The 25,216-nt window shown below is 38.1% G+C and overlaps 15 protein-coding genes and 1 non-coding gene across 16 annotated transcripts; 4 read left to right on the top strand and 12 right to left on the bottom strand.

Annotated features, from left to right (window-relative positions):
• Positions 1-5: 5 nt before the first annotated feature.
• MUD2 (Mud2p) lies at positions 6-1,589 on the top strand (the record flags this gene model as incomplete). The annotated part of the gene is made up of 1 exon (NM_001179640.1): positions 6-1,589. One exon carries the CDS (start codon positions 6-8, stop codon positions 1,587-1,589), a length of 1,584 nt encoding a protein of 527 aa, NP_012849.1.
• Positions 1,590-1,890: 301 nt separating this feature from the next.
• Positions 1,891-3,243, top strand: AAN1 (Aan1p; the record flags this gene model as incomplete). Its single annotated transcript, NM_001179641.1, has 1 exon — positions 1,891-3,243. The coding sequence occupies one exon, from the start codon at positions 1,891-1,893 to the stop codon at positions 3,241-3,243; it is 1,353 nt and encodes a 450-aa protein (NP_012848.1).
• Positions 3,244-3,567: 324 nt separating this feature from the next.
• On the bottom strand, positions 3,568-4,746 carry PSG1 (Psg1p; the record flags this gene model as incomplete). The annotated part of the gene is made up of 1 exon (NM_001179643.1): positions 3,568-4,746. The coding sequence occupies one exon, from the start codon at positions 4,744-4,746 to the stop codon at positions 3,568-3,570; it is 1,179 nt and encodes a 392-aa protein (NP_012846.1).
• A 400-nt stretch (positions 4,747-5,146) lies between these two features.
• DHR2 (RNA helicase) lies at positions 5,147-7,354 on the bottom strand (the record flags this gene model as incomplete). The annotated part of the gene is made up of 1 exon (NM_001179644.1): positions 5,147-7,354. The coding sequence occupies one exon, from the start codon at positions 7,352-7,354 to the stop codon at positions 5,147-5,149; it is 2,208 nt and encodes a 735-aa protein (NP_012845.1).
• Positions 7,355-7,625: 271 nt separating this feature from the next.
• SMY1 (Smy1p) lies at positions 7,626-9,596 on the bottom strand (the record flags this gene model as incomplete). Its single annotated transcript, NM_001179645.1, has 1 exon — positions 7,626-9,596. One exon carries the CDS (start codon positions 9,594-9,596, stop codon positions 7,626-7,628), a length of 1,971 nt encoding a protein of 656 aa, NP_012844.1.
• Positions 9,597-9,990: 394 nt separating this feature from the next.
• VMA5 (H(+)-transporting V1 sector ATPase subunit C) lies at positions 9,991-11,169 on the bottom strand (the record flags this gene model as incomplete). The annotated part of the gene is made up of 1 exon (NM_001179646.1): positions 9,991-11,169. One exon carries the CDS (start codon positions 11,167-11,169, stop codon positions 9,991-9,993), a length of 1,179 nt encoding a protein of 392 aa, NP_012843.1.
• A 574-nt stretch (positions 11,170-11,743) lies between these two features.
• Positions 11,744-13,308, bottom strand: TEF4 (translation elongation factor EF1B gamma; the record flags this gene model as incomplete). Its single annotated transcript, NM_001179647.1, has 2 exons — positions 11,744-12,777; positions 13,104-13,308. The coding sequence occupies 2 exons, from the start codon at positions 13,306-13,308 to the stop codon at positions 11,744-11,746; spliced, it is 1,239 nt and encodes a 412-aa protein (NP_012842.1).
• SNR38 lies at positions 12,920-13,014 on the bottom strand. The gene has a single exon (NR_132200.1). It is a non-coding gene; the product is annotated as an SNR38 (small nucleolar RNA).
• A 561-nt stretch (positions 13,309-13,869) lies between the features above and the next one.
• RRP14 (ribosome biosynthesis protein RRP14) lies at positions 13,870-15,174 on the top strand (the record flags this gene model as incomplete). Its single annotated transcript, NM_001179648.1, has 1 exon — positions 13,870-15,174. The coding sequence occupies one exon, from the start codon at positions 13,870-13,872 to the stop codon at positions 15,172-15,174; it is 1,305 nt and encodes a 434-aa protein (NP_012841.1).
• A 165-nt stretch (positions 15,175-15,339) lies between these two features.
• Positions 15,340-15,690, bottom strand: HOT13 (Hot13p; the record flags this gene model as incomplete). The annotated part of the gene is made up of 1 exon (NM_001179650.1): positions 15,340-15,690. The coding sequence occupies one exon, from the start codon at positions 15,688-15,690 to the stop codon at positions 15,340-15,342; it is 351 nt and encodes a 116-aa protein (NP_012839.1).
• A 381-nt stretch (positions 15,691-16,071) lies between these two features.
• Positions 16,072-17,076, bottom strand: MDH1 (malate dehydrogenase MDH1; the record flags this gene model as incomplete). The annotated part of the gene is made up of 1 exon (NM_001179651.1): positions 16,072-17,076. One exon carries the CDS (start codon positions 17,074-17,076, stop codon positions 16,072-16,074), a length of 1,005 nt encoding a protein of 334 aa, NP_012838.1.
• Positions 17,077-17,534: 458 nt separating this feature from the next.
• On the bottom strand, positions 17,535-17,918 carry SRX1 (sulfiredoxin; the record flags this gene model as incomplete). Its single annotated transcript, NM_001179652.1, has 1 exon — positions 17,535-17,918. One exon carries the CDS (start codon positions 17,916-17,918, stop codon positions 17,535-17,537), a length of 384 nt encoding a protein of 127 aa, NP_012837.1.
• Positions 17,919-18,335: 417 nt separating this feature from the next.
• On the top strand, positions 18,336-19,010 carry CYT2 (cytochrome c1 heme lyase CYT2; the record flags this gene model as incomplete). Its single annotated transcript, NM_001179653.1, has 1 exon — positions 18,336-19,010. The coding sequence occupies one exon, from the start codon at positions 18,336-18,338 to the stop codon at positions 19,008-19,010; it is 675 nt and encodes a 224-aa protein (NP_012836.1).
• Positions 19,011-19,200: 190 nt separating this feature from the next.
• CAB3 (phosphopantothenoylcysteine decarboxylase complex subunit CAB3) lies at positions 19,201-20,916 on the bottom strand (the record flags this gene model as incomplete). The annotated part of the gene is made up of 1 exon (NM_001179654.1): positions 19,201-20,916. One exon carries the CDS (start codon positions 20,914-20,916, stop codon positions 19,201-19,203), a length of 1,716 nt encoding a protein of 571 aa, NP_012835.1.
• Positions 20,917-21,155: 239 nt separating this feature from the next.
• MIF2 (Mif2p) lies at positions 21,156-22,805 on the bottom strand (the record flags this gene model as incomplete). Its single annotated transcript, NM_001179655.1, has 1 exon — positions 21,156-22,805. The coding sequence occupies one exon, from the start codon at positions 22,803-22,805 to the stop codon at positions 21,156-21,158; it is 1,650 nt and encodes a 549-aa protein (NP_012834.1).
• Positions 22,806-22,989: 184 nt separating this feature from the next.
• Positions 22,990-24,321, bottom strand: CUE2 (Cue2p; the record flags this gene model as incomplete). The annotated part of the gene is made up of 1 exon (NM_001179656.1): positions 22,990-24,321. One exon carries the CDS (start codon positions 24,319-24,321, stop codon positions 22,990-22,992), a length of 1,332 nt encoding a protein of 443 aa, NP_012833.1.
• Between the last annotated feature and the right edge of the window lie 895 nt (positions 24,322-25,216).

The following is a 25,216-nucleotide window of genomic DNA, read 5'->3' as shown; positions in this document are numbered from 1 at the left end:
CGGAGATGGCTGATGAAAAGAGACTGGAGGATTTGAGATCCAAAATAATGGAGTCTATAGGAAAATCAGAAAAGGATGTTGTGCCGATTGAGAACAAAAGATTCAACACGGATAATGCAGTTATAGATACACATTTTAAGAGGCAAAAAAGTGACGGTGAGCTTCCGAAAGCGCCAAAAAGTAGAAACGTTTCACATTCTAATAACAGAGGACCATCGTCAATAATTACTATGAGCACGAATCGAACGACTTATGAACAAACAAGGGCAGGTCCTCATCGTCAAAGTTATCGGGATGCATCGGGAAGATCATATAACAGGGAGAATCGGTATAGTAGTCACAATACTGGGCCCCAATGGAACAACAATCCCTATAATAGGCAACGGGATGAAAGAAGAGGAAGAAATGAAAGGTTCGATAGAAGGGGAAGAAATGGAAACGGAAACTACGATCGTTTCAATTACCAAAGGAAGAACGAAGGTTCTAAATTCAATGGCGACCGTGATAAAAGGCAGTTGCAAACTAATAAATATGACATGAACTATAATTCCCAAAATGTAATGTACCCGGGTTCATCATTCGATTCTCCGGCTTACTACAACATGGCCTCATCCAAGGCAAATTCAAGGCTTGTAATTTCGGGCTTGTCTCAAAGCAGCGACCCCAGCATTGTAGCAAGATTGAAAGATTTGCTGGAAAATTTTATTTCAGGTCTCCAGAAAACTGAGAGTAATGCGGAGGACTTTAAAATTTCCAACTTTTATATTGGTGAAGGAAGGCCGGACCATATTATTGTTGAGTTTAGTTCTCAGATCTGTAGCACTATGGTTTTGGCCTGTCGATCATTCTTTAATGCGAAGCTTGGTACTTTCGACTTAAAATGGAGAAGACCTAATGATTATGTTCAACAACTTGATCATCTGGTCGATTTTTGCAGGGGTACGGTAATTGCATTGGAAAATTTGGAAAATATAGGCGAGGGTGAAGATTATAGAATGAAAGAGCTTTTTTCGTCATTGAATGTAACAAACGGTACCGCTAAGCCACTTTTTTACAAATGTTCGTCCAATACAAACAACACTGGCAAAGAATCCGAATTCACTAAATGTATTCTATTATCGTTTGAAGTCGTCACTCAGGATATTCTTGATAAATTAAAACCATACAAATGGTTCAAGCCAAATGATGGAAAGATATCACAAGTTACTTCATGGATTACGTTTCAAAGCCTGCCAAATCTGGTTACCCAATCTGTTCGTGTTGAATCGAGAGTTTTGTTGCTCTTAAATTGTCTTGATCCATTGGATTTGAAAGATGAAACCTTTATCACAGAAATTAAAGAAACATTAAAGTATAGTATCGCGGGAGCAGATACGATTAAAATATGCCAACCCGGCGTCGATTACAGACTTAATTTTGAAAACTTGGCTTCCGGAGCCGGTAATATTTATATCAAGTTCAAGACCTTGGAGGCAGCAAAACACGCAATGGAAGAATTGCCGGGTACGCAATTCAACGATCGCACTGTTCTGTGTACTTATATAGATGAGGACGACTTTGACATGATGGAAGCAACCCAACTTTCCTAAATGGTCTATTTTGTAGAGCGAAATTAAGTAAAGAATTGAGTATTCATTATGTAGATCTAATCTTTAACGCAGTGAAAAAAGTCCTCGTTTTTGGTGACTTTTTTTGTACAATTACTTTTTTGAAATATAACGAAAGTTAGCAGATTGACTACTAACTTGCGATCTGGAAAATTAAGAGAATTCAAACTTTTTTTGTTGCATGGGTCAATAATCATCATTAGAGCTTGCCTTGATCAATTTCCTTCACATTTTTGGAATAACTAACATTATAAATCAAGCCTAGTATAGCGCGCCAAAGAAGATGGCTAAAGATTTATTGCCCAAGCAAGCGGCCAACGAGCCATCGTTAAAGGACTGTACCTGTAAAAGATGTCTTAAATTGGGTGCTTCAAAAGAAAAAAAGATTAGAAGAAAGAAGAAAGGTGAGGAGAAAAGAGAAAGACATTATGGAAATAGACGAAAGTTAACATTCAACTTTTTGAAGCATACGAACATGGAAAATACAAATTACGACGTAATCACTTCGGTTGGATATCTGAATGAAAAATACGGATTGAAAAAATCACATTACATTGAAAAATTTATCAAATGCATCCATAGAAAAATAAATATCGATGTTAGCAAAATTACGGACGCCTATGTAAACTCGCTAAACCCGTGGGTTAAAGTAAAACTCTTCCTTTTATTGGTGACATTGTCTGAAAAGGGTGGTCCGGAATACTGGCTAGATAAGACAGATGGTGAAAAGAACTCAGAGGCGTCTTCAACAGATAATAGTTTGGAAAATTCTACTAAAGGAGCAGATAGCGCTGGATCTACTGCTTTGAGAGATGAAATGGTCAAAAGCCATAAAAACCTTTTCCCAACTCTTACAGAGCAAATCATACAGCATAACATCAACCAAGATTTTACGGAATCGACTTACGACGAGGATTATGTATTTTCGTCAATTTGGGCAAACTTCATGGAAGGACTGATCAATCACTATTTGGAAAAAGTCATTGTACCTTACTCGGAAATGAAAGTCTGTCAGCAATTATACAAGCCTATGATGAAAATTATCTCCCTCTATAACGAATACAATGAGCTTATGGTCAAAAGCGAAAAGAACGGATTCTTGCCTTCTCTACAAGACTCCGAAAATGTCCAAGGTGATAAAGGCGAAAAAGAGAGCAAGGATGATGCCGTTAGCCAAGAAAGACTGGAAAGAGCGCAAAAGCTGTTATGGCAAGCTCGAGAAGATATTCCAAAAACAATTAGCAAAGAATTAACGTTGTTATCAGAAATGTATTCTACATTATCTGCTGATGAGCAAGATTACGAATTAGATGAATTTGTTTGTTGCGCAGAGGAGTACATTGAATTGGAATACCTACCTGCCCTTGTAGATGTCTTGTTTGCTAATTGTGGCACGAACAACTTCTGGAAAATTATGTTGGTGTTGGAACCCTTTTTCTACTACATTGAAGACGTCGGCGGAGATGATGATGAAGATGAAGATAATGTGGACAATAGCGAGGGCGACGAAGAAAGCTTACTTAGCAGGAATGTGGAAGGAGATGATAATGTGGTTGAGCGTCATTTTAAGCCTGATCCAAGGGTCATTACACTGGAAAAAATATGTGAAGTTGCTGCAAGACAGAAATGGATATAAGGAGAAATCAAAGGAAAAGAAGCAAGATCCAGCGTTTTCTTTTGAACCCTGGAGGATGCTGATGCATTCTCTATTTATTTGGTATCAAATTGTCGTACAGATGATTTATATATGTTAATATTGTTCAGTTTACACTAATTTTAATTTACCGTATTTACTATCCAAAGGAGAAAAAAAGAAGTATATGGACTTCAGTATTTATACAATATCGAGTTAAGATAAGTTAAGTAACAAAAAAAACTGGATAGAGTGGTTTTCTATTAGTGTGACGGAAGATAAAAACAGCCCTCTCGAGGAAGGGTGAATGCATACTTCGAAGGGAATCTAATTTTGTTTACTGGTTTTCTTATAAGATGGCAATTCGGTGTACTTGTGATTTTTCATGTTTTTGAATTTCTTCATCTCCGAGAACTTACCCAAAACACGGCGTTTCTTGTTTAAAGCTTTTCTAGTAACATCTGTGAAATCTCTGTTTTTCCCGTTGACATATAAGAAAAAGTACATGAAGACGAAAAATACCACCACGACAGTAGGGATAGATAATGCAACATAATACCACTGATCATTTGTTATACCTGCATCGTCTAAAGCCAGTTGCTCCTTAGTAGGCTTAAACACTTTTGAACCCTTAGTGATGTATAATAAAATACCGTATTGTAGTGGATCGAAATCTTCATCTGATATGTATATTGGCTGAACTGATACAACGATCCTACGATCAAATTGGTCCTGCAGCCATTCATCTCTGACCTCAACCGGCATTAGACCGTTGTCATTATCAATCCATTCGGAAGAGAAAAAAGTTGCAGGGATATCTCTTTTATAATTGCCCTTCTCTACGGGGTTTTCTTTAACATAGGACAAATGAACACGAACCTTATCAGCAACTTTACCGGAATTCTCATCTGTAAAAAATCTTGTATACCAAGTAACGAAGTAAGTCTTGTCAACCTTCCATCTAGAATTCTCATAAGGGGTACAAAATGGCTCACTGCGGATATCCTTTGCTAGACCTTTATTGAAGTAAAGATTAGGAGTACATCTGACAATAGGATTCAGGGAGACGTAGGTGTCATCTTCATCAATATACTCTTCTTCTACAAAAACTTCATTAGGGCCCATATTGTGAGCCTTCAATTCTTCATAAGAATATGTGTGGGAACTTACCGTTTTGAAGTAAGTTGAGTAATCAGGTCTTCCCTTCTTGGTTCGACCTTTGTTGATTTCTGGTTTAATGGTTTTTGGCCTACCATCATGCTCTAAAGATACCCAAGGTTTCAATGGATTTGGTGTTTCTTCTGGTTTTTCAGAAAAAGTGACACCGGCAATGACCGTAGGAGTGACTAATTCTTTTTGACTTCCATAAACCGTACGTAACCAAGGTTTAACTTCTTCTGAAGTAGTCATTTTCTCCTTTGGACGAACGACTTGTCTTGCACCATGAACATGTTGATAAAGCGATGCCAAAGAAAAGAAGATAAGTATACTATCGTGAAATCTCATTATTCCGCAATTCCTTCAGATCCCGCAGAACTGCTTCCGACTATATTGTCTTAACCTTTTTGCTAAAATATTTTGTTCTTCAAAAGTAAAGAATAGCTTGCTGAGAGAAATGCGTCGAATTGCCTTTCTTATTTTTTTCATGATCTTTTATTCCTTTTCAAAATGTCAACGGCAAAATAATATAATTTCGCCCTTTTCCCGAGATAATTTCACAAAAAAAGCCAACGAACAATTCGAAAGGCGTTTAACATGAATATACATATATACCTGTGTATATTCATAAGATATTGAGAAATGAATCCATGAAACTCATACTGCAGTAGTTGTTACGATTTATAATGCTCTATAAATTACATTAAATGCCTTTATATACAATAAAAATGCGCTAAGAGTAGGTGACTTATTTTGAATCAGAAACTTTTTGCTTTGCTACAGCGGCTGCATTAGTGACAACTTCTTGTAACCATGAAAGTTCAATCCTACTAACATTTCTGGCATATCCCTTCGTAGTAAAGACATACTCCGTGTACATTATACCGGGGCAGCTTTTATTCATAAATAGCATAGATGATGGATGAATGCTTATCGGCTCTCCAGTGGAAACAGTTCTATAAGACCTGTCTGGCATCCCTATAGCTGTATTCTTGATAAACCCAGTTAAGAAACACTTTAAAATTTTCGAAATTAGCTCGCCATCTTCACCAATCTTTTTGGATTCTTCATCCTCTTCACTGATTGAAGAAAACAAACGCTTACAATAAACTCTTAACTGGTCTCTGACACGAATTACATTTTTAAACCCACGTATCGAAATACACAATCCTTTACACCAATCATTTCTTTCAGAGCTTGCATCTTGACTTTTCCCTAGTTCGTAGAAATAGATATCAAAAAGCTCTTTCAGCATGATAAGGTCACCATACCTTTTACCAGCGTTGCATAAGGACAAACGACGCTCGTTCACCTCATCTCTTTCTTCTGGTGACGGATTCAACAGTAAATTTTCCACACTAAGGCAAGAGACGATATCAATGACCTGACTCAAACATCCGACTTCACTGGCTTTAATTAAGACACTACTTAAATGCGGTTGTAGCGGTAACAGAGCCATTTGTTGACCCCGTTTAGTTATCTTTCCACGAGTGTCAAGAGCACCCAATTCATAAAGTTCCTGAAGCCCCATTACTATAGCTTCCTTTCCAGGGTTCTCAAACCAGGTCCAGTTTAGCAGGTCATCAACACCATATCTCTTCAACATTAACACAGGAGATGTGACGTCACTTCTGGCTATTTCAGGTTCACTTTGTTTAGGTAATTTCACATAATCAGACTCACAATAAAGCCTGAAACTCTTTCCTTCACTTTCTCTACCAGCACGACCACTTCTCTGCATCGCACTTGCCTGAGAAATGGGTACGGTAAGTAGAGTGGCTAATCCCAGCTGATGTCTCCAAACTTTGACTTTTCGAAGACCAGAATCAACGACAAATTTAACACCGGATATGGTAACAGATGTTTCTGCAATATTGGTACTAAAGACGACTTTTCTCTTGAAACCCTTTATCGGAGCGAAGACCAAGGACTGTTGGACCGCGGGAAGAGCTGCATATAAAGGATAAGGAACTATTAATGGTACTGGGGCCTCATCTGAAACATACTTTGCAATTTTCTCCATTATAGTCACTGCTTTGTCAATCTCTTCTTGGCCCGGTAAAAAACATAAGATATCTCCCAGTTCTTCACCTTGGTTTATTTGTATACAACACCTGATGACAGCGTCTACTATATCATCTGTTGGCGCCTTCAAGTAGTATTGTTTGACATCAAATTTTCTTCCTTCTACAAATAAGATTGGGGCATTATTGAAGAACTCACTAAATTTTTCGGCTTGCAATGTTGCAGACATAACAATTATTCTCAAATCAGGTCTTGGCCCTTGTATCAAGGATTTTAAGAACCCCAATATCAAATCTGTAAGCACAGTTCTTTCATGCGCTTCATCGATAACGATGACGCTGTATTCTCTAAGGTCACTATTCATCATAAGTTCTCTAAGTAACATACCGTCAGTCAGATACTTAAGTCTTGTTCTTGTAGTAGTCGTATTGTCAAATCTGACAGAATAACCTACTTGTTCACCCAGTTTGCAACCATGTTCTTGAGCAACACGTGTAGCCAAATTGATGGCCGCAACACGACGGGGTTGAGTTACAGCAATCGACCCATGCTTCTTCGTATCATATAATTTTTCTAATACGAATTGCGGAATTTGTGTTGATTTACCAGAACCTGTTTCACCAATAAGGACGGTAACGGGATTGCTTTCAATATATGACATTATTTCTCGCTTGTGTTGGTAAACGGGAAGTGTTTCTCTCATTTTGAGTAAATCGCTTGCCCGACTTTTCAAAGATTTATAAGTAAGGACATTTTCCTTGTTCGAACGTTGGTCTGAAACATGGTCGCCCTCGCCTGAATCATTAAACTTTACGATTTTACTAGCTCTTTTAATCCGAGTGTTATTCGTGAATGGATGTATATTCCTCCTAACCTTTTGTTTTTTAGAAGTATGGTTTGATGCAACTCTACTATTGCTATTTGCTGCCATGATAATGTCTGCAGACTCTTGCAACCTCTTCTTGAGGAATTCTTACATATATATCATAACCTCATCTCATCTCATCGAGCAGAATTTTTTATTTTCAATTTTTCTCATTTTTCCAAATCATTGTAAACGAATAGCCGCCGAAGAAAAACGGTAGAAGAAAAGTACATCTTTCAGTCAGCATTATACGTACAAATTATTAGCGTTATCATCATGATTATAATTACAAAGATACTACACAGTTGTATCGTACAATTATCGAACTTAATTATAGTCAGCTTCCAGAAGAGGGACTTTTTGGAGTACTCGAAGTGACTTTTATCGAATGGAGGTTTAATCCCTTCTTGAACGGTCTTGCCACAAAAGACTCCTGTGATCCAGTGGTTGCTATACTGCTAGAAGAAACCTTTCTCGCGCCCCATACTAAAGGTTTTGAGGAAGTATTGGCTGACCAAGGGCTATTTGATATTTCAGAACCCTCCTCGATATGCAACATAGTATTTCCTGATGACGAGCTCATAGACCCTCTTCTAGGAGATGGGATTGCAGATTTATTAAGAGAAAGCTCTTTGACAGAACTTTCCAAAGATTTTATCCTTTCACTGCGTGTTTCAGTAAGTTTAGTGTGAGTTTCTAGTTCACCCTTTAAGATGGCGTTAGTAGTTAAAAGCTCTTGAATCTCTCTTTCCTGAAGCTGAATTTGTTCTAGTAGCCTAACGTTCATAGACTCTAAGGCTTCCTCTTTTGACTTTTTGTATTCTAACTCTTGCTGCAACTTAGAATTGGAATTCATCTGTCGATCAAAAGATAACTCAAGCTGAGCAATCTGTTCGCATCTTTTCGTTAATATTTCAGAAACTTCTTCGTCAATACGATTGTTAGGATCTTCATTGGTAGAACTACTCAATAATTGGGTAATACTGTCTAATTGAAGCTTTAGTTTGATATTTTCTTTCTTTGTATTTTCTAACATTTTTTTCTCGTCGTCTTCGGGAAGAGATTTATTGTGAAGGCTTTTTAAAGAGTCTATTTCAGCCTTTAGTATATTAATTTGGGCAACATAATTATCATCCTTAATTTTCATGTCCTGAATAAATAGATCCATTTTTTTTTTCAGATTTAAACCTGTGGTGTTATCTGTAACCTTGTTATTGATCTGTCTAATACTGTCACCAAATTCTAGTGTTGATAGGGTAGTTGGAACATTACTTAAGAAACATGTCAATATCACCTTTGTTTTCCTATTTCCCCCAAGGGAATCTTTTAACACTTCAGTTAATTGCGATTCACGGTAAGCAGAACTATGTGATCCTTTTGCGCTGTAGGCTGAATCACGCTCTTTCATTGACAAGGACCGCACAGTGTTTTTCAACGCCTCAATAGATTGGTTTAATTTTTTTAACGCATCTTGTGATAGCGTACTTTCAGTTCTTTTATCGAACTTCTCTGCCCCGTGTAAATCAACCAGATATAAAGAACTATTTTTTAATATATCATCTTTTCTATTCCTTTGTTCTACGTGTAATTGAAAAACTAGGTGTGATCTTGATCTCTCTGTCTTGTCGCCACATGCCATCCTATTGCCGACGTTTTGGACTGCCTGAATGTAGCTTCTTAAGTCTTCATACGATCCGACATGTGCCGGACAAATATCTTTGATTTCTAAGTCCATTTTGCTTGAAGAACGGTGAAGCTTTAATGGTTTTCTTTCAGGTAAAGGTACCAATAAGTCATACGTTTTCTCCATATATATTTCGAATGCCAAAACACTTACGCTAAAACTATCTCCCTTTGTTTCTTCATTTTTTTCTAGCGTATCAAACAAGGTCTTGCATATGTTCGGTAGAATTCCTTCGCTTTCTTTTGATCCAATAAGGGAATAGGACTTTCCGCTGAAACTTGGTCCATATGTTATTACAGTACCGTTATAACCATTCAAAACATCATTTATTATTGGATGCACCAGAAATTTCTGAACATCTTCTTGAGTGGCGTTAGCATCGAATACCTTATCGAATTGAAATGTTGAATGGGTCTCCTTGGTTGTCTCATGTAACGGATTGTTTGTGCGAAATAGCACAGTATTTTCATATGGGTCTATTTTGAAGGTCGACTCATTGTTTTGTAATCCTTTTTCGGGTATCGCCCTGAGGATAACTTCGATGTGACAGGGTTCACTGCTGTCTAGAGTTGGTAACGATACAGAAGAGCTACTTTGCTCTTTCGAAATTATATTCCAGTGCATTTTAACAAGTTTGCACCTACCCTGAATGATAATTTTTTCTGGTTTAAAGTCGACCTGTAGTGCTTAATAAACCCCCTACTAGTGCTAAATCCTGTAGATTTCCGTGCCAATTTTTCTATTTTTATTTTTCTTTTTTTGATTTTTTTTTTTTTTTAATTTCCATTTTTTTAACTTCCACCTCTTTCCTTGTTAACCATAAATAAGGAAGGATTGGAACTCAACGACAAAATTGAAAAATGTCTAATCGTTCATCAAAAGCATATTTTATCGGATTATGTTCCATTACTATTCAAACATTCACAATCACAGTGTATTATCTCTATGAATAAAAAAGTTGAAAATTCTAAAAAAAAAACAGAAATATATATTAATCTAAGTTAGTATTATAAATCGATTATAAATTGATTATATACATCACAAATGGTTCATACTCTGTGTCGACAAGAGAAGCATATTGGTGAAGAGAAGTATCTTGCTTGTTAATTTTCCCTTTTTTATCCTTCATGAAGGCATTGCCACCAAGAAATCCAAAAGCATCAATTAATTCAGACTTGCATTTAGAGAGATTCTTTGGTGGGACAGCTATAATCTTGATGTTAAAGTGAGGTGGCAACCCGTAACGCAAAACAGATTCCACGTAAACTCTCAAGGCCTTGATGTGGAACCAATTTATAAAAACATCGACATAAGCTGTCTTGGCCAATCTTACCAACTGGACGCGCAAAGATTGTTCTAAACTGGCAGCAGAGTCATGCTCTTTTTTCAACTGGTCAATTAATTCCTCCGAGTAGTTAAATTCACGAGGAATGAATTTCTTCTCTCTAGCAGCTGTTGTGAATTCTTGAACGTTTTTCTTGAACAAATGAACATTGAACAAAACATACTCAGCATCCTCTGCAATCACGCTGGCAGATGCTGGTACAACGTTCTTGGATAAAGTTTCGTACGATTTTTCGAAATCGGATTTTAAACTTTTGGGAACTGCTACTAGAACAGTAGTTAAATGTTCAGAATTAAGAACGAAGTCTTCGGGCTTGACAATATCATGCAAGGATCTGACAGAAAGGTCACCCGTCTTCTTTCTCTCAGCAGCAGCCAAGTTAGTTTTAGCGCTGTTGTAATTTGCATAAGTAGCTCTGACGTCGGCGTCTAATTGAGAAGATTCATTAGAAATCAATGTTATCAAATCTTTGATAGACTTATCTAACTTGAACTTTCTGGTTTGCCATTGAAAATTTTCCAAGTATTCAGGAACTGGCATATTATTGATAGGTAAAGTCCTGTAAGCATTGGTGCTGGTCTCGTTGAGGCCTTGAAGAATTTCAATGATTTTGCCAATAGAAGCCCCAATTTGGTTATCTACTTTAGACAGTTCTTCCGATTCAACTATCAATGTGTCTAAAGAGCCAATTTTGAATTCGGGAATTTTGAAATCAGAAACAAATGCCCTACCCCCGATTAAGGTCTCATTGAACCATGAATCAGTTTTGGAGCCAGGGGCGGTAACAGGTTGAGCATTTTGAGGCAACGAGATTAATATGAAATCGTTTGCAGTATATAACGCAGTAGCCATTTTTTTTTTTCAGAAAAAAGAATTGATCTAGAATTAGGTAAGAAAACAAACTCTAGCAACTGCAACTTCTATATACCTCCTTTGTTTGTGTTTCTAAAGCACTGTGACAAATCCTGCTTGAAAGCACATGATATCACCAGACGTGTTGCACTATCTTCAGTTCTATCCTAAATTGTTTTCCAGTCTTAAGATAAAATTCATTCCAGTTCGGGTAACATACACCGTTTATGACTGACGCTTCTCTTTACGGAAAATTGTTTTTTTCGCTATTGTTGCAAAAGTACAATGGAAAATGCCCCACTGAAACATGAAATAAGAAGAGAAGAATCAAGTTTATGCAAAATATTGTTAGAGTAACCGCAGCAGATTGTGATACTCAATTAGAGAGATTATTACAATATATATATATATAATGATTACATGGACGTTAATCGTTACATAGAATTAAACCACGCGTAAGTATGGGGTAATCATGAAGTAGACTTCAGGGTTTTTTTCTTTTTTCTTTTGAAAATTCGTTTTGTTTGACTCTTATGTATATTGGGAAGAAAATATGGAAGAAGAGTTATTGAGATTATTTCAAAACCTTACCGTCAACAATTTCCTTATCTTCGCCATTGACAACAACAGGCTTATCCCAAGCCCACATGTTGTTGACAAATTCTTTGTCTTCTTCCTTGGTTGGGTCCAACTTGGTGTATTCGTAAGATTCCCAGTCTGGAGCGACATCAAAGGCTGGAGCGAAATCTTGGCCTCTGACCATAACGGCACCAACAATACCATTATTGTTGTTTTCACCATAGACAACTAAACAACCGAACATGTACTTAGTAGAAGCGGACAATCTGTTGAAAAAACCACCGACCAAGTTGTTGGACATGAAAGTCAAGGTAAGTTCGTCGTTGTATTTGTAACCAACCTTCCAGATGGAGTATTCTTCAGGGTTGTAGTGTTCCCAGAACCATGGCAAAGCAACTGGTCTGGTGTCGTCGTTGGAGTACTTTCTCTTCCAGTCATCCAAGACAAATGTGGACTTTCCTAAAGCTTCCAATGGGTGCTTTGGCTTTTTAGCTGGAGCAGCATCATCTGCTGGCTTAGCTTCGTCCTTCTTCTTTTCAGCCTTTGACTTTTCGGCCTTTGGCTTTTCAGCCTTTTGCTTCTTTGGTGGAGTGTAGGTTAGAGCCTTTTCAGCCAATTTGACTTCAGCAAATGGAGTCTTCACGATTGGAGAAGCAGCAACAGTGTTGAACCATCTCATCAAATGAGGATGCTTAGCTCTCCATTCAGGGCCCAAAATAGTGGCCAAACCAAAAGCCCAAGAACCAGCGGCATGAAGGTCACCTAGAGAAATGTTTTCGGTAGCAACAAAGGTGTAGTCTCTCAATCTAGCATCGAAGACAGCAGCTAGGTTGTCGATTTTAACAAAACAAGCATCAACGTCTTTCTTGTTGTATGGAATCAAACCTTTGAAAGAAAGGAATGGACGAGCAATGTTGCTCATGACATCGGAATTAGCTAGAGATGCCCATCTAAGGATTTGAGACTTTTCGATAACGTCGGAACCTAATAAGCGAGCTCTTTCTTTTTCATCGGCAACTTGATTAGCCACTAAATATACATCATCTCGATGGTTATACAACCATTAATTGAAGAAATGTTAGTAAAACAATCCTTTATATTTTTTCCTGGATTAGGACACGCTTTGTACTTCCTTTTTGTTATTTTGACTTTCATTTTTCTTTAAGAAACATATCAGAAATACAAATATCAACATATGAGAGGTTACCTATTATTACCCATTCAGACAGGGATAACTGTTTGATAAAATTTTTTTTCATCATTATGTTTCGAAGAAAAATGACGTGCCAAATAAACGAACGGGAAACGCGCAAAACAATGTATGTGGAAGTGTTAAAATAAAATATGGAACATACAATAAAATTGGATAGCCAAAGCTTCAGTTAGCTTTAAGCCCTTTGGACCCAAAAATGCAGGGGCTTGCTTCAATGGGAACAAAGAAGCAAACTCGCTAGATTGTTCTAGATCAACGATCTTGACATCTAGTTTAAAGTAAGAAATCAAAGCTTCAGAAGCGTAGTTTCTTGGAGATCTATTAATGTATAAAGTACCTTGGGACATCTTGAATCTATCGAGGGCCAAAATCAAAGAATTGAGTTGGTATTAAGGATGGACACCAGTTTTGAACAAAATTAACGACGGAATGGATGAATTAAATATGAAAAAGAAAGTATTGCAAACTGTTGATGAAAAAAATTTTTCTTTCAATTTTGTCAGCAGCAGAGCGCATTACCCTGCCGGCCACATGCCGAATTAAATTAAATGAGGGCTGCTATTGCCAAATGTGATGGCTTGCCTACAGAGGTTAATTTCCCTTGTTTTGGGCTTCCTCTCTCAACACGATTGACACAAGCAATAGAGGCAAAGGTGTGTAATGAGTTCGTGTACCAATTAAAGTAAAGTAGAGTGGTTTAATTGGGATTACACGATTAAAAAGTTTCACCCAGACACCAAATTGAAAATTTTTTAAAATGAATTCTTTTTATTCTCATCTCCGGTAAAGAAAAGAGGAAAGTACAATAAAAGAGATGAGATGACCAAGAGATGAATAACAAGTGAGGACTGAGACGTTGTTGCAAGTGATAAAGAAAGTCCGGGAATTGAAAGATATAGGAGACTGAGATGAGTAATTCACTTGAGGAGCGCCTTCGTGCTAATTCAAGCGCCTTCGATGGTTTATTGGCTTTAATTCCTGCAAAATACTATTATGATGAAAAAAGTCAAGAGCAATGGAAGGCCAAGAAGAAAACCAAAGAACAGAGTAAAAATGATAAACTGAAAAAATTAGACCCGGAGCAACGTGATGATGAAACATCTAGTACATTAGAAGTAATGAAGAAGAAGGAGAAAGACGCAAAGCCGGTGGTCCTACCTGGTGAAAAATTCAAGCACATGAAAATGCAAAAGCAAAAGGAAGCAACATCAAAAGTGGAAGGAGACTCCGACCTGAACGTAGAAGTAAACGATCCTATGATAATAGCACCAGACGAAGATGAAGAAGAGGAAGAGGATATTAAGGTGATCTTTGATGATGAGGGAAATGAAATACCATTAGAATCTAAAAAAGATACTACAGAGCCCGATAGATCTGTCGAAAAGAAGTCTATTACAGAGGAAGAGAAACTACAAAGAAAGAAAAACTTGGAAGCACTACGTTCCAAGTTACAAGCGAAAATTTCAGATATGAAGAGTAAAAGGAAAGCACCCGGTTCTAGAGAGGCTATTCTTGCTCAAAGGAAACGCAAGGAAGAGTTGAAAAAAAGAAAGCGTCTAGAAAGTGAACAGGAACAGGATCAGGATGAAATTGCGTCTGATTCCGATATGGAAGACATCGATAGTGATTTAGAAAACAATTCGAAAAAAAGATTCAAAAAAGGCAAGAAGGACTCAGAAATTAACGCAGATGGTGTAATGTTTCAAAATATCATATTCGATGATGGTGCAAGGGCCACTTCAGATTTACAAAGGTTAAGAAAAGCTGGTAGAACGAAGGGTCCGGCTAAGAATGATGTAAAATCACACTTAAAGTTATTAGAAGCCAAGAAGAATAAGATGGAGGCGAAAGACGAACTAGAACAAATCAAGCAGAAGGAAAAGGAAAAATGGCAAAAGGCTATGTTACAAGCAGAAGGAATTAAGATTAGGGATGACGAAAAACTACTTCGCAAAGCTATAAAGAGAAAGGAAGCACAAAAGAGAAAGTCTGCGATTGAATGGAGCGAACGTAAGAGGGTTGTGGAAGACACGATATCTGAAAGACAAAAGAGAAGAGAAGAGAATCTGAGGATTAGGAAAGACAACAAGGGTAAAAAGAGAAATAAGCAAGAAAAGATGAAAAGAAAGTATGTCGGTAGTGCCGTACCAAAGAAAAGAGCCGGATTTGAGGGTAGATTAAAAACAGGTAAAAAGAAGGGAGGACCTAAATAATAATCACGATAATAATAACAACAATAATAGATATATATATATGTATGAACATATATATACAGATACATATATATATATATATATCTATATATATACCATCGCATTTTTTCCTTAACGAGAAGAGCACAGCAGAGCTTAAGATGGCATGCATTTATAGAACAACACTCAACACATAGCGGGGGGAGGGTTCTGGAAATACAAATGGTAGTGCAATTTACAGCCTGGATTAAAGGGGGATCTGCAATTGGGACAAATAAGGTTTGAATTGTAGTCGTAATACTCTGCAAACGTCATTTCATGACGGCAAACTCCGCAAATAATCAAGTGTTTATTTGCATCGTCAAGGAGATCATATTTTTCTAGCGGGTGAGAACTTAACTCTTGGTGGCATTCAAAGCACGCATAGTACTTATCACAACATTTAAACCTGATGGCAATTACATCCTTTGGAAGATGCCAGTGGACACATCGAGATTGGTCATCCACTGTCTTACCATAAATGGCAGTTTCGATCATCTATATTTGCAAATTGTAAGTGGTACGTATTTTTTTTTTTATATCATATATGTATATTTAAAGAAACTCGTAAACCGAAACGTTTATTCATCATTATCATCATCATCATCATTATCATCACCATCACACCGCGCGCGCCTATTTAATCATTTTTGTTTTTCCTCGTCTACGGAAGAAAAAAAGGTGTAGGAGCAACGAATAGCATGAATTTTTCTCTAGTTGATTTTTGGCAGTTTCCTTCCTTTCAATTGGCTAAATATAACAAAGAATTAAATAAAAAAGATGTCGTAATCTCATGATGGCGAGTAGTCTTCCGTTCTTATTAGTAGAATTTTTTTTTTTTTTTCCCTATTTTTCACTCTATTTCTGATCTTGAACAATCTATTTACTAGCAACAAAGTTGACACCCTTTTCGATATTCTTCTTCAAGGTTTCTTTACATTTTTGTAGCATTTCTTCTTCTTCTGAAGATAACTCACCTATTGGATGGATCTTTTCAATACCATCTGGGCCCAAAGTGACCGGAGATGCAAAGAATTCGATGCCTTCGGATTTGAACAAGGGAGAGTCCACGAAGGAAGGCTCGATGACGTCTCTTTCGCCTTTGAAACCGGACAAAACAGCGTTAGCGAATTTAGCACCAGCATGGGCCATTGACAACGTAGCAGAGCCAGCACCATTCTTTGCTTTGACGACTTCGTCACCACCAAACTGTATTCTGTGAATCAATTCGTGTCTCTTGTCATCAGACATCAACTTATGGTTTGTTTGCGAAATCAATGGGATGATGGTAATACCAGAATGTCCACCGATGACGTTAACCCTTTCCTGAGTTGGATCGGTGTTCTCGACTTCTGAGATGAATCTGGCGGCTCTAATAGAGTCCAAGGTAGTCACACCGAACAATTTCTTTGGGTTGTAAACACCCTTGTTTTTCAAGACTTGGGCGACAATTGGAACGGTAGAATTGACTGGGTTGGAAATGACCAGAATGGCAGCATTGGGAGCGGATTCGGCGGTTGCTGCTGCCAAATCGCGAACGATGCTTGCGTTGATGGCGAACAAGTCATCACGTGTCATACCAGGCTTTCTGGGCACACCAGCAGGAATTAAAACCATGTCTGTGTCCTTTAAAGCGTTGTTCAATCCGTCTGGCTCTTCTGGAGTAAACCCCTTGACCACGGAGTTTGTTGGAATATGAGACAAATCGGTGGCAACACCTTTTGCGCCCTTTAGGTCGTACAGTCTTAAGTCCGTGACTTTATGGTTAAGCTTTAGAAGCAAAGACAATGGTTGTCCAATACCACCGCCTGCACCCAAAACAGTCACTTTATAAGGGTTGGCAACTGTAGAGGAAAACGCACGTTTAGCTACTCTTGACAACATTGTATATGGTATCCTTCCTTTTCCTTTTGTTTTTTTTCTTCCTTTCCGTAGATGTCCACGTATAATATATTGTATATCTATATGTGTATTCGTTATCTTAAGTGGAGGAATACAGTACAAACACCCAATGCGTGCTAACACTTCTTTTTAAAGCGCAAGCTATATATATTGTAATATCCGCCATTGTATTATGGCAACTTTTTTTTGTATTTTTCTGGGAATCCGCTTGGCGCGTGATTGAGCCAATGAACGCTGAGTGAATGCCGAGAAGGGGGGGAGAAGCTGGCAGGAAGGCCCAACCGCCAGGTCCCTTGTACCTCTCCGGCGCCGAGGGTCGCACAAACTGCTAGTGCCTACTCTAGTTGTTGAATAAGAAATTGATTAATTAAATTGAGGGATTTTGTATTAGTGAATTATAATTTATCTATGTTTCTTATGTAGTGTTATTAGCGTAATCATTATTCGATGTCGAGACTGCTGCCCAGGTACATGCGGATTTGGCGGGGAGTGGCCGGTAGCACCCTGCAGCGCACGGGGAAGGCGGCGTTCTGCGTTTCGCGAGCCCGGCGGTCGTATGCCTGTAGACGGTGGCAGCCGCCGAAGGCATAATATAGCGTCTGTCCCTTGACTCGCACGCCCAGCACGTCCACGGGCGGCAGTTCCCCGGCTGAGGCAGCCGCCTCAGCCTGTTCTAGAGAGCATGTCTTGCTAGCGGTGGGAATGCCCTTCATTGTGGCCACCATTGCGTCGATCTTTTGAGGATCCAACACAGGCGCTAGGGGGCGTCTGATCTCTGAGAGAGGAATTTCTGTTGGTTTTACACTGTTGCTTTGTAGTGACATATTGTTCTTTTTTTACTTGGTTTTGTAGTTTTTTTTTTCAGTAAGAAAAGTATATATAGCTCATTGATGGTAGATATTGTGGTTTATATACAACACCTCTTGACATGTATTGCATCGCATCCTTACCCAACAGGGCTACTGTAATGACTAAAAATAATGGCGACTTCTGGGCCGGCCTTCTAAAAAAAAGGGACCCGCAACGGGTAACGGCATATTTTTTTCGAAATCAAAGTTCCAGCTTTTCGATGTTTGTAAGCCTTCTAAGACAGAAAGATGTAGTATAAATGATGTAGCTTACTAATCAGGGAAAAAGCAATCGCTAGTATTGCAGAGGCCAAAGGCTTAAGCATCACATTTCGGTAGTAGTAAATAGTTTGTTAGTTCACGTGCTTTTCATTCGTCTCTATTTTACATATTATGATGTCTTCAGACCAACAGGGGAAATGCCCCGTAGATGAGGAAACCAAAAAGTTATGGCTACGAGAACATGGCAACGAAGCGCATCCTGGTGCTACTGCCCCAGGCAATCAACTAGAGTGCTCTGCAAACCCACAAGATAACGATAAAACGCCTGAATATCACACCACGGTGGATCTCTCTCAGTCCAGAGAGGTTTCCACCATACCAAGGACGAATTCTGACAGAAACTGGATATACCCGTCGGAGAAACAATTTTACGAGGCAATGATGAAAAAAAATTGGGATCCGAACTCAGATGACATGAAGGTGGTTGTGCCTTTACATAACTCCATCAATGAGCGGGTTTGGAACTACATTAAAAGCTGGGAAGACAAGCAGGGTGGTGAAGCGTGTGGCGGTATCAAATTAACAAATTTTAAAGGTGATTCCAAAAAACTGACACCAAGGGCCTGGTTCAGGTCCCGTATCTTGCACCTGGCCAAACCTTTTGATAGACATGATTGGCAGATAGATAGATGCGGTAAAACCGTCGACTACGTAATCGATTTCTATTCCACCGATCTGAACGATGCAAACTCGCAGCAACAACCACTTATTTATCTCGATGTTAGACCAAAATTAAACAGTTTTGAGGGCTTTAGATTACGGTTCTGGAAATCTTTAGGCTTTTGAATTACTACAACTATTCCTGTAAATAAAAACATACCCTCCCTAGTTTCCACATACATATTTATTTAATCTTATTTAGGCACTCAATTTAGAAACTAGGGAATGAAAAAGCAGTAATCTTCTTTTAAGGAATAAACAAAAAAAAAAAAAATAAAACATAAAACATAACACAAAATACTCTTTTCTAATGCATTTAAACTTCGGTTTTCACGTCTTCCTCATCCTCTTCGTCTTCCTCGTCATTGCTCTCATCGGATGCTGTTTCATTTAGAGCTTCTTCCTCCTCCTCGTCCTCCTCATCCTCTTCGTCATCCTCATCATCGTCGTCCTCATTGTCAGCACCCTCTTGTTCTTCTTGTTCTTGCTCTTTATCACCAGTTTCCTCGTCCCTAGCTTTCCGTATTTCATTGATTCTCCTCCTAACGATCTCTACAATATCTGTCCATTCTCTCATACCACCCATACCAATATCTCCGCATATTAATACCTTTTCCACCGGTTTCAAAACTTGGATGAACGGATAGTCTTGCACTAAACTCGTCAGGTGTTTCTTTGTCATAGGATTGATATACATGAATGTATTCATTGCAGGCGCAATCAACACTGGGGTCAGTGGTGACCAATCTCTCATCACAGAAGTTAGCAAATTGTTACATATACCATTGGCCAGTTTAGCAAGTGTGTTAGCTGACAAAGGCGCAATCAGGAAAATATCAGCCCATTTTCTTAATTCATGGTGCAATATCAAGTTCAGACTCAAGCTAGTATCATTCTTATTCACAGCGTCGAATACCCAAGCGTCTTCCTCCCTCCAAATTTTAACGTGTGTTGACATTTTGAGCCCTTTCAAAAAATGCTCAGCGGGTTTTGTGACAATCAACTGAATAGAGATTTTCTCAGGCCCATATATCTTGAAAAGTTTATCAATAATTAGAGGTACTTTTATTGTGGCAACTGAGCCCGTCGCACCAATGAGAATGTGGAATTTCTTGTCGTCTTCCTTCTGAAAGAACTCTGTGAAGGGTACACGAGGCCCTGTGGGTGCAGTGATAACTTCCTTGTTTTTATGTGTGGAGTTATTAGCCGATAATGGCGCCGCCTTTGCAGTGATAGGTTTAGAAGCGTTTGACTTGGGATTGAAGTAGATAAAATCACCTGGCATATGAACGATAGAATTTTTTTCCATCGAAGGTGAATCTACTTCATCTTCGCTATTGCTCGTACCACTCGATACCGAATGTTTCCTGATATCAGTACCATCATTAGTAGTGTTCTCCTTAAATATTGCATTCGCTATCCTCTCCTTTTCGTCTATCAGTTGCTGTCTTTCAGTTTGCTTTTTTTGCACTTGCTCCTGAATTTGCTTCACCTCTTCTTGCTGTTTTGCTCGTTGATTTTGCTCCTGCAGTTGTGCCTTTTGCTGCTCTTCTTGTTGTTGATTTTGCTGCAGTTGTTCCTGCTGCTGCTGCTGCTTTCCAGGTTTATTGGATATCGAATATCTATGATACGGCAACCTTTCCACCTCGGGCACCGTAAATGAAACAGCAGAAGGTAATGAAGGTGAAAACCTTTTTTGCTGGCCATTTGTATTAGCTGGCATACTGGTGTTGATCTGTATTTCATGGCCATCTTTGTTCCTTTCACTATTTTGCTTCAGATTGGCAAAAGAGAAATCCCTCAAATTTGTGCTATAATCGTTTTTGTAAATATTCCTCCTATTAGAGTTGGATTTTGATTGATCTTCATGACTATCAGATCTTTCGAAATTTGATTCATCGTGAATACTTTTTCTTCTCTCCTTGTTGGTCAAAATTGAAACCGGCACTTGTGTTGTAGGCAAGGATGAAATTAAGTTAACTCCCTGCTTACCGTTCATATTCTGATCTGAGTTCACTTTTTCATCCGTCATCACACCTAATAACTCTTTGCTGGTCCTTTAGACTTTTATTTAAATATGCTAACTAAGTGTTACTTTACTGTTCTTTCTCTTTTTCTGCTTTTTGTTCTCTCATCTACGAAAGTTCGGTGCGAAATTTTACGTGATTCATTTTCTTACAGAAAAGTTCACATGTTTAACAGTATAAGCGTATGGACCTAGTTATATTTCTTCAGTACATAGCATGCATAATGAGAATATTCACATCATAATTACCCAAAAGTGTCAAACGTACTGTCTAATTCTTTGTCGTTGTCATCGTTAGCGTCTTCTGAAACGGTCACTTGAACGAAGAACATTTTGGCTTCATCATTCCCTCTATTGGCAATCGCGTACTCGTTGAATGCCGGTATTTGGAAAGTGGAACCTTTAACGCTCAAGAACTTGTTCTTACATACAGTTACTTCGACTATTCCCTGTATCACGTGGAACGTAATATATGTCCTAAATGAGTTGCTTAATTTCTTTTGTCCAGAAATAGCTGGTAGTTTTAATATGCCGCTAGCAAAATATTCTTTATGCTTATCGAACATTATCTCAAGGGCAAAATTCTCGTCCTTCGTGTCTTTTACTTGTTCAGTTTGCGACAAATTGGGCGCGAATGCAATAATTTCATCCTTAGTTTCCTCCTTAGTGTCGCTAATTTTCACATTAGCTTCCAGTATTCCATGTTTCAGCCACTCGCCATTTTCTATGCCTCCAGATTCTATCCTTTCTATAATATCCTCGTTGGGATCTTCTGGAATCAAATTTTCCTTTGCATTTGGATCCTTCTTTGGCCTTCCTCTTGGTCTCCCCGTAGGTACGTAGTTGTAAGGTCTGGTTGGTGTAGGTTTTTTTTTTTGTTTCTTCCTTCTTTGTGCTGCCAATATCTCCTCTTCGTCTTCAGATTCATCATATGTGACAATTTTGTCTATGTCAAGAACGGGTTTATTGGACTTCCTCTTATATACTATTTTTTCGTTCCTCCAATACTGCAAAGGCGCCACCTTGACTCTTGTAGATTTCCGAAGCCCGTTTCTATCAATTATTGAATCTGTACGAACCACATCACTCGCTTGTCGTCTTATATAATCATCTTCATTGTCATTTGTGTTCACCTCAGCCTCCTCTTCTACTTCTTGATAGGTGTTATCTCCATCTGAATCACTGGCTGAATCCGAGCCTGAATCCAAAGATGAGTCACTTTCAATGTAATCACCGTCCTCTTCACTTTCAGGTATAAACCCGTCATCTTCTAATTCGTCTTCTAATAATGCGTTATCAGATGTGTTTAAAGAAGTGTTTACTCTATCATCGTCATCCTCATCAGCAACCAAATCAGGTACATCTGAATAAACATTCTTATTAGTGATTCTATCAGGTGTCAACCTTACAGAAGGGCTTTCTGAAGTGTCAAGGCTATACCGAGTGGAGTACTTTCTTTTATATGTAGGTTTACTCAATTTCTGTGTGATTGGTGTGGCAAAATCATTGCCTCTGATATCATTTTCTTCTTGTTCTGGTTCTTCCTCAATAGGCTCGAAATCATTGGCTGGACTCAGGAAGTTTGATTGATGGCTTAACAAAGATGATCGTCTTGATCCATCGCCTTTCCCAGATGGGCTTTGGACAACTTCATCATCTTGAGATTTATATGACTGTAGAAATGGCGGTAATACGTTCTTAGTATCGCCATTTAACGTTGATGGTAAGAAAAGCGATGATTTTCTTCTGCTTTTCCTTCTCATACTGATAAGACTAGTTTCATCATCTTTGAAAAAATCATCAATATTTTCCATGCTGTATTCATCTTTGGGTATATCTTGCTTAACATCAATACCAGTTTTACGGGACTTAAGCCCCAATTTCATATAATCCATGAGTGAAGTGCTGTCCTGTGCTAATGTCTAACTTATTTGTTTAACGTATGTATTTTTCTAACATTCATTTATTTACATCACCATTTCTAACGCGTTATATTATTTTTCTCGAAATTGAGAAAAAACCCAATGCAGTTTAAAGAAGCCTAGCGTTTATAACCTTTATAGAAAAATCAGATAGGTTTTATTTCTTCTTCTTACCCTCAATTCTGAAGTAGGAAGATTCTTCCCAAAATATGTAGTGATTTTTTTCAAGAAAACTTTTAACCTGCAGTCGAACCTTTGAGATCCCGCCGATGCTGTGGATACCTCTACCAGTTACCACGATTAACGGGCTTACAAACTGTACTTTTGAGCCATATGAGTTTATGTTGTGGGAGTTCAACTCTCGTTCTGCTACCTCTTTGGACCACCACTTATTTAATGCAAGTTTCAGTGTTGAAACCGCTTCACTGGGAAGAAAACCATGGAAATCCAATCTGTATGTTTGAAACAGGTTATTTATAACCGGCACAGCTCCCTCGGGGGTTTCTTTGTCATGAAGGGGCAATTTATAAGTATTTCCTACCTCATTTCTGCGGGAAATCTGCGGTGTTGAAAATTTGGGTAAATGTTGCTTACAATTATCTCTGGATGTCAAGGTAAAACCTTCGTCAAAGTTCCAAGTTTTCGTAATATTCTTGTCATCTTCGATCAATAAGGACGATATGTTCAACACCTTTACAACATCTCCATCATAAAATTGCAGGCATTTTTGCAAAAATTCATGGTTTATGGCTTTGAGATCGCGATTATCTGCAACTAATTCATTTAACTCAACCATCTGCGGACTATCCAAGGAGTGCTTATAACTCCTTGGCCTTTTGAGACTCTCTTGAGCAACATTTGCGGATTCTTTACCCTTTTTCAAAACGTGGGCAAGCCCCGTCGATGATTGAACTCGACCACCTCTCACAGTCGTATTAGGACTCCGTTTTACTTTGAAAGTATCCACATCTTTTTTAAAATCCCTTTTGTCGTAATAATCCAAAATGATTTTGATGATCGCCTTTACTGTATCAAAACCATTTTCGGCTAAGTATTCCTGCGCAATATTTTTGGGAGCGTCGGTAAACTTTATTATACTCTCTATGTGATCGTTTGTTGATTCCCAATTATTTTTCTTTTCGTTCCTTTTTACGCTATCAGGAGAATTTGCTTGATTGTCTTTAAGTTTTTGCAGGGTTTCATAATTCAGAAGATCAGAAATAGTCGATTCTACGGACTTCTCATTTATTACAAACTGATCTTTTATAACGCTGCAATCAAGCTGAGGAAACATGTCGTACAGTTGATGTAATTCATTATCAACTGTAGACTTATCGTCGTTTTCTTTTAACAGCAAGCCTATCGTTAAATCCAAATCATTATTGTTTTCAAGTAAATGTACTTGTAATTTGGATTTGGAAATAGCTGGAAACATGTCCATCAAGATTGACAATTTAGATTCATGGTCATCATTGTTATCCATACTCATTGCATGATCTTATATGCACGATAAATGAGGTGTCATAATTGCTTTATATTGATATACTGAAGGCGAATATCGCTGTTGAAATTTGAATTTTTTCGCATTTTTTTTTTTAACAGTGAATATCTTGGTGATAGAGGCAATTTCCAAACTGTGAAAGCAATATATCCTGATACATAATTCAGTACGTATGTTTGTTGATTTATATTTCATACGTATTCCTCTACGGTTTCAAACGTCTCCCCTGAGGCTTGTCTGTGAGTGTCCAGCGACGTTAAAGTAACATATGTTTGTTCTACGATATCTAGAATAAGTCTCCTTATAGTGTCAGTCTTTTCCATTCAGGATCGAGCACAACAGTTTTTTTTTGGCTGTCCCCTATCCATTATTTATGGAAATGTTTCAAATTTTGAATATCAATCAGACTATAATATTATGAAGAAATATCCATGTGTGCACGATTTATATGTCCCTAATTATGCAAGAAAAGCTAATATGAATACAAAAAAAGGCATGTGGGTGAATTACAAACTGCAGACTGTTTGAAAACAACCTTTTCAATGCATCCAGATTTTGTTGAAAGTATTTTTTTATGGACCCTGAGGACCGGATAGTAAGACAACAGGTGATTAACCTCCAGATGGTCCTTTCTCCTACTATTGTCCTATCTGATGACACCTCAATATCTCACCAAGTAAGCGACTTCAGAACACTCCAGATGGAATTTATGTGCCTTAATTATACGTAAAACATTGTCCGTTCTCTTCAGTTATAATTACTGCTGATTCAGGGGCGGCAGCTGATATATCTCGAGTCACCTTCAAAAATCAAACCTGCTATTGGGACCCGTACTTCCATTTGGATTTACCAACTTGATTCTTCTATCAGAGACGAAGGCCCT

Source organism: Saccharomyces cerevisiae, chromosome XI (genome assembly GCF_000146045.2).
Source record: "Saccharomyces cerevisiae S288C chromosome XI, complete sequence".
NCBI classification, from domain to species: Eukaryota; Fungi; Ascomycota; class Saccharomycetes; order Saccharomycetales; family Saccharomycetaceae; genus Saccharomyces; species Saccharomyces cerevisiae.
This window is presented reverse-complemented; position numbering and strand designations above follow the sequence as displayed.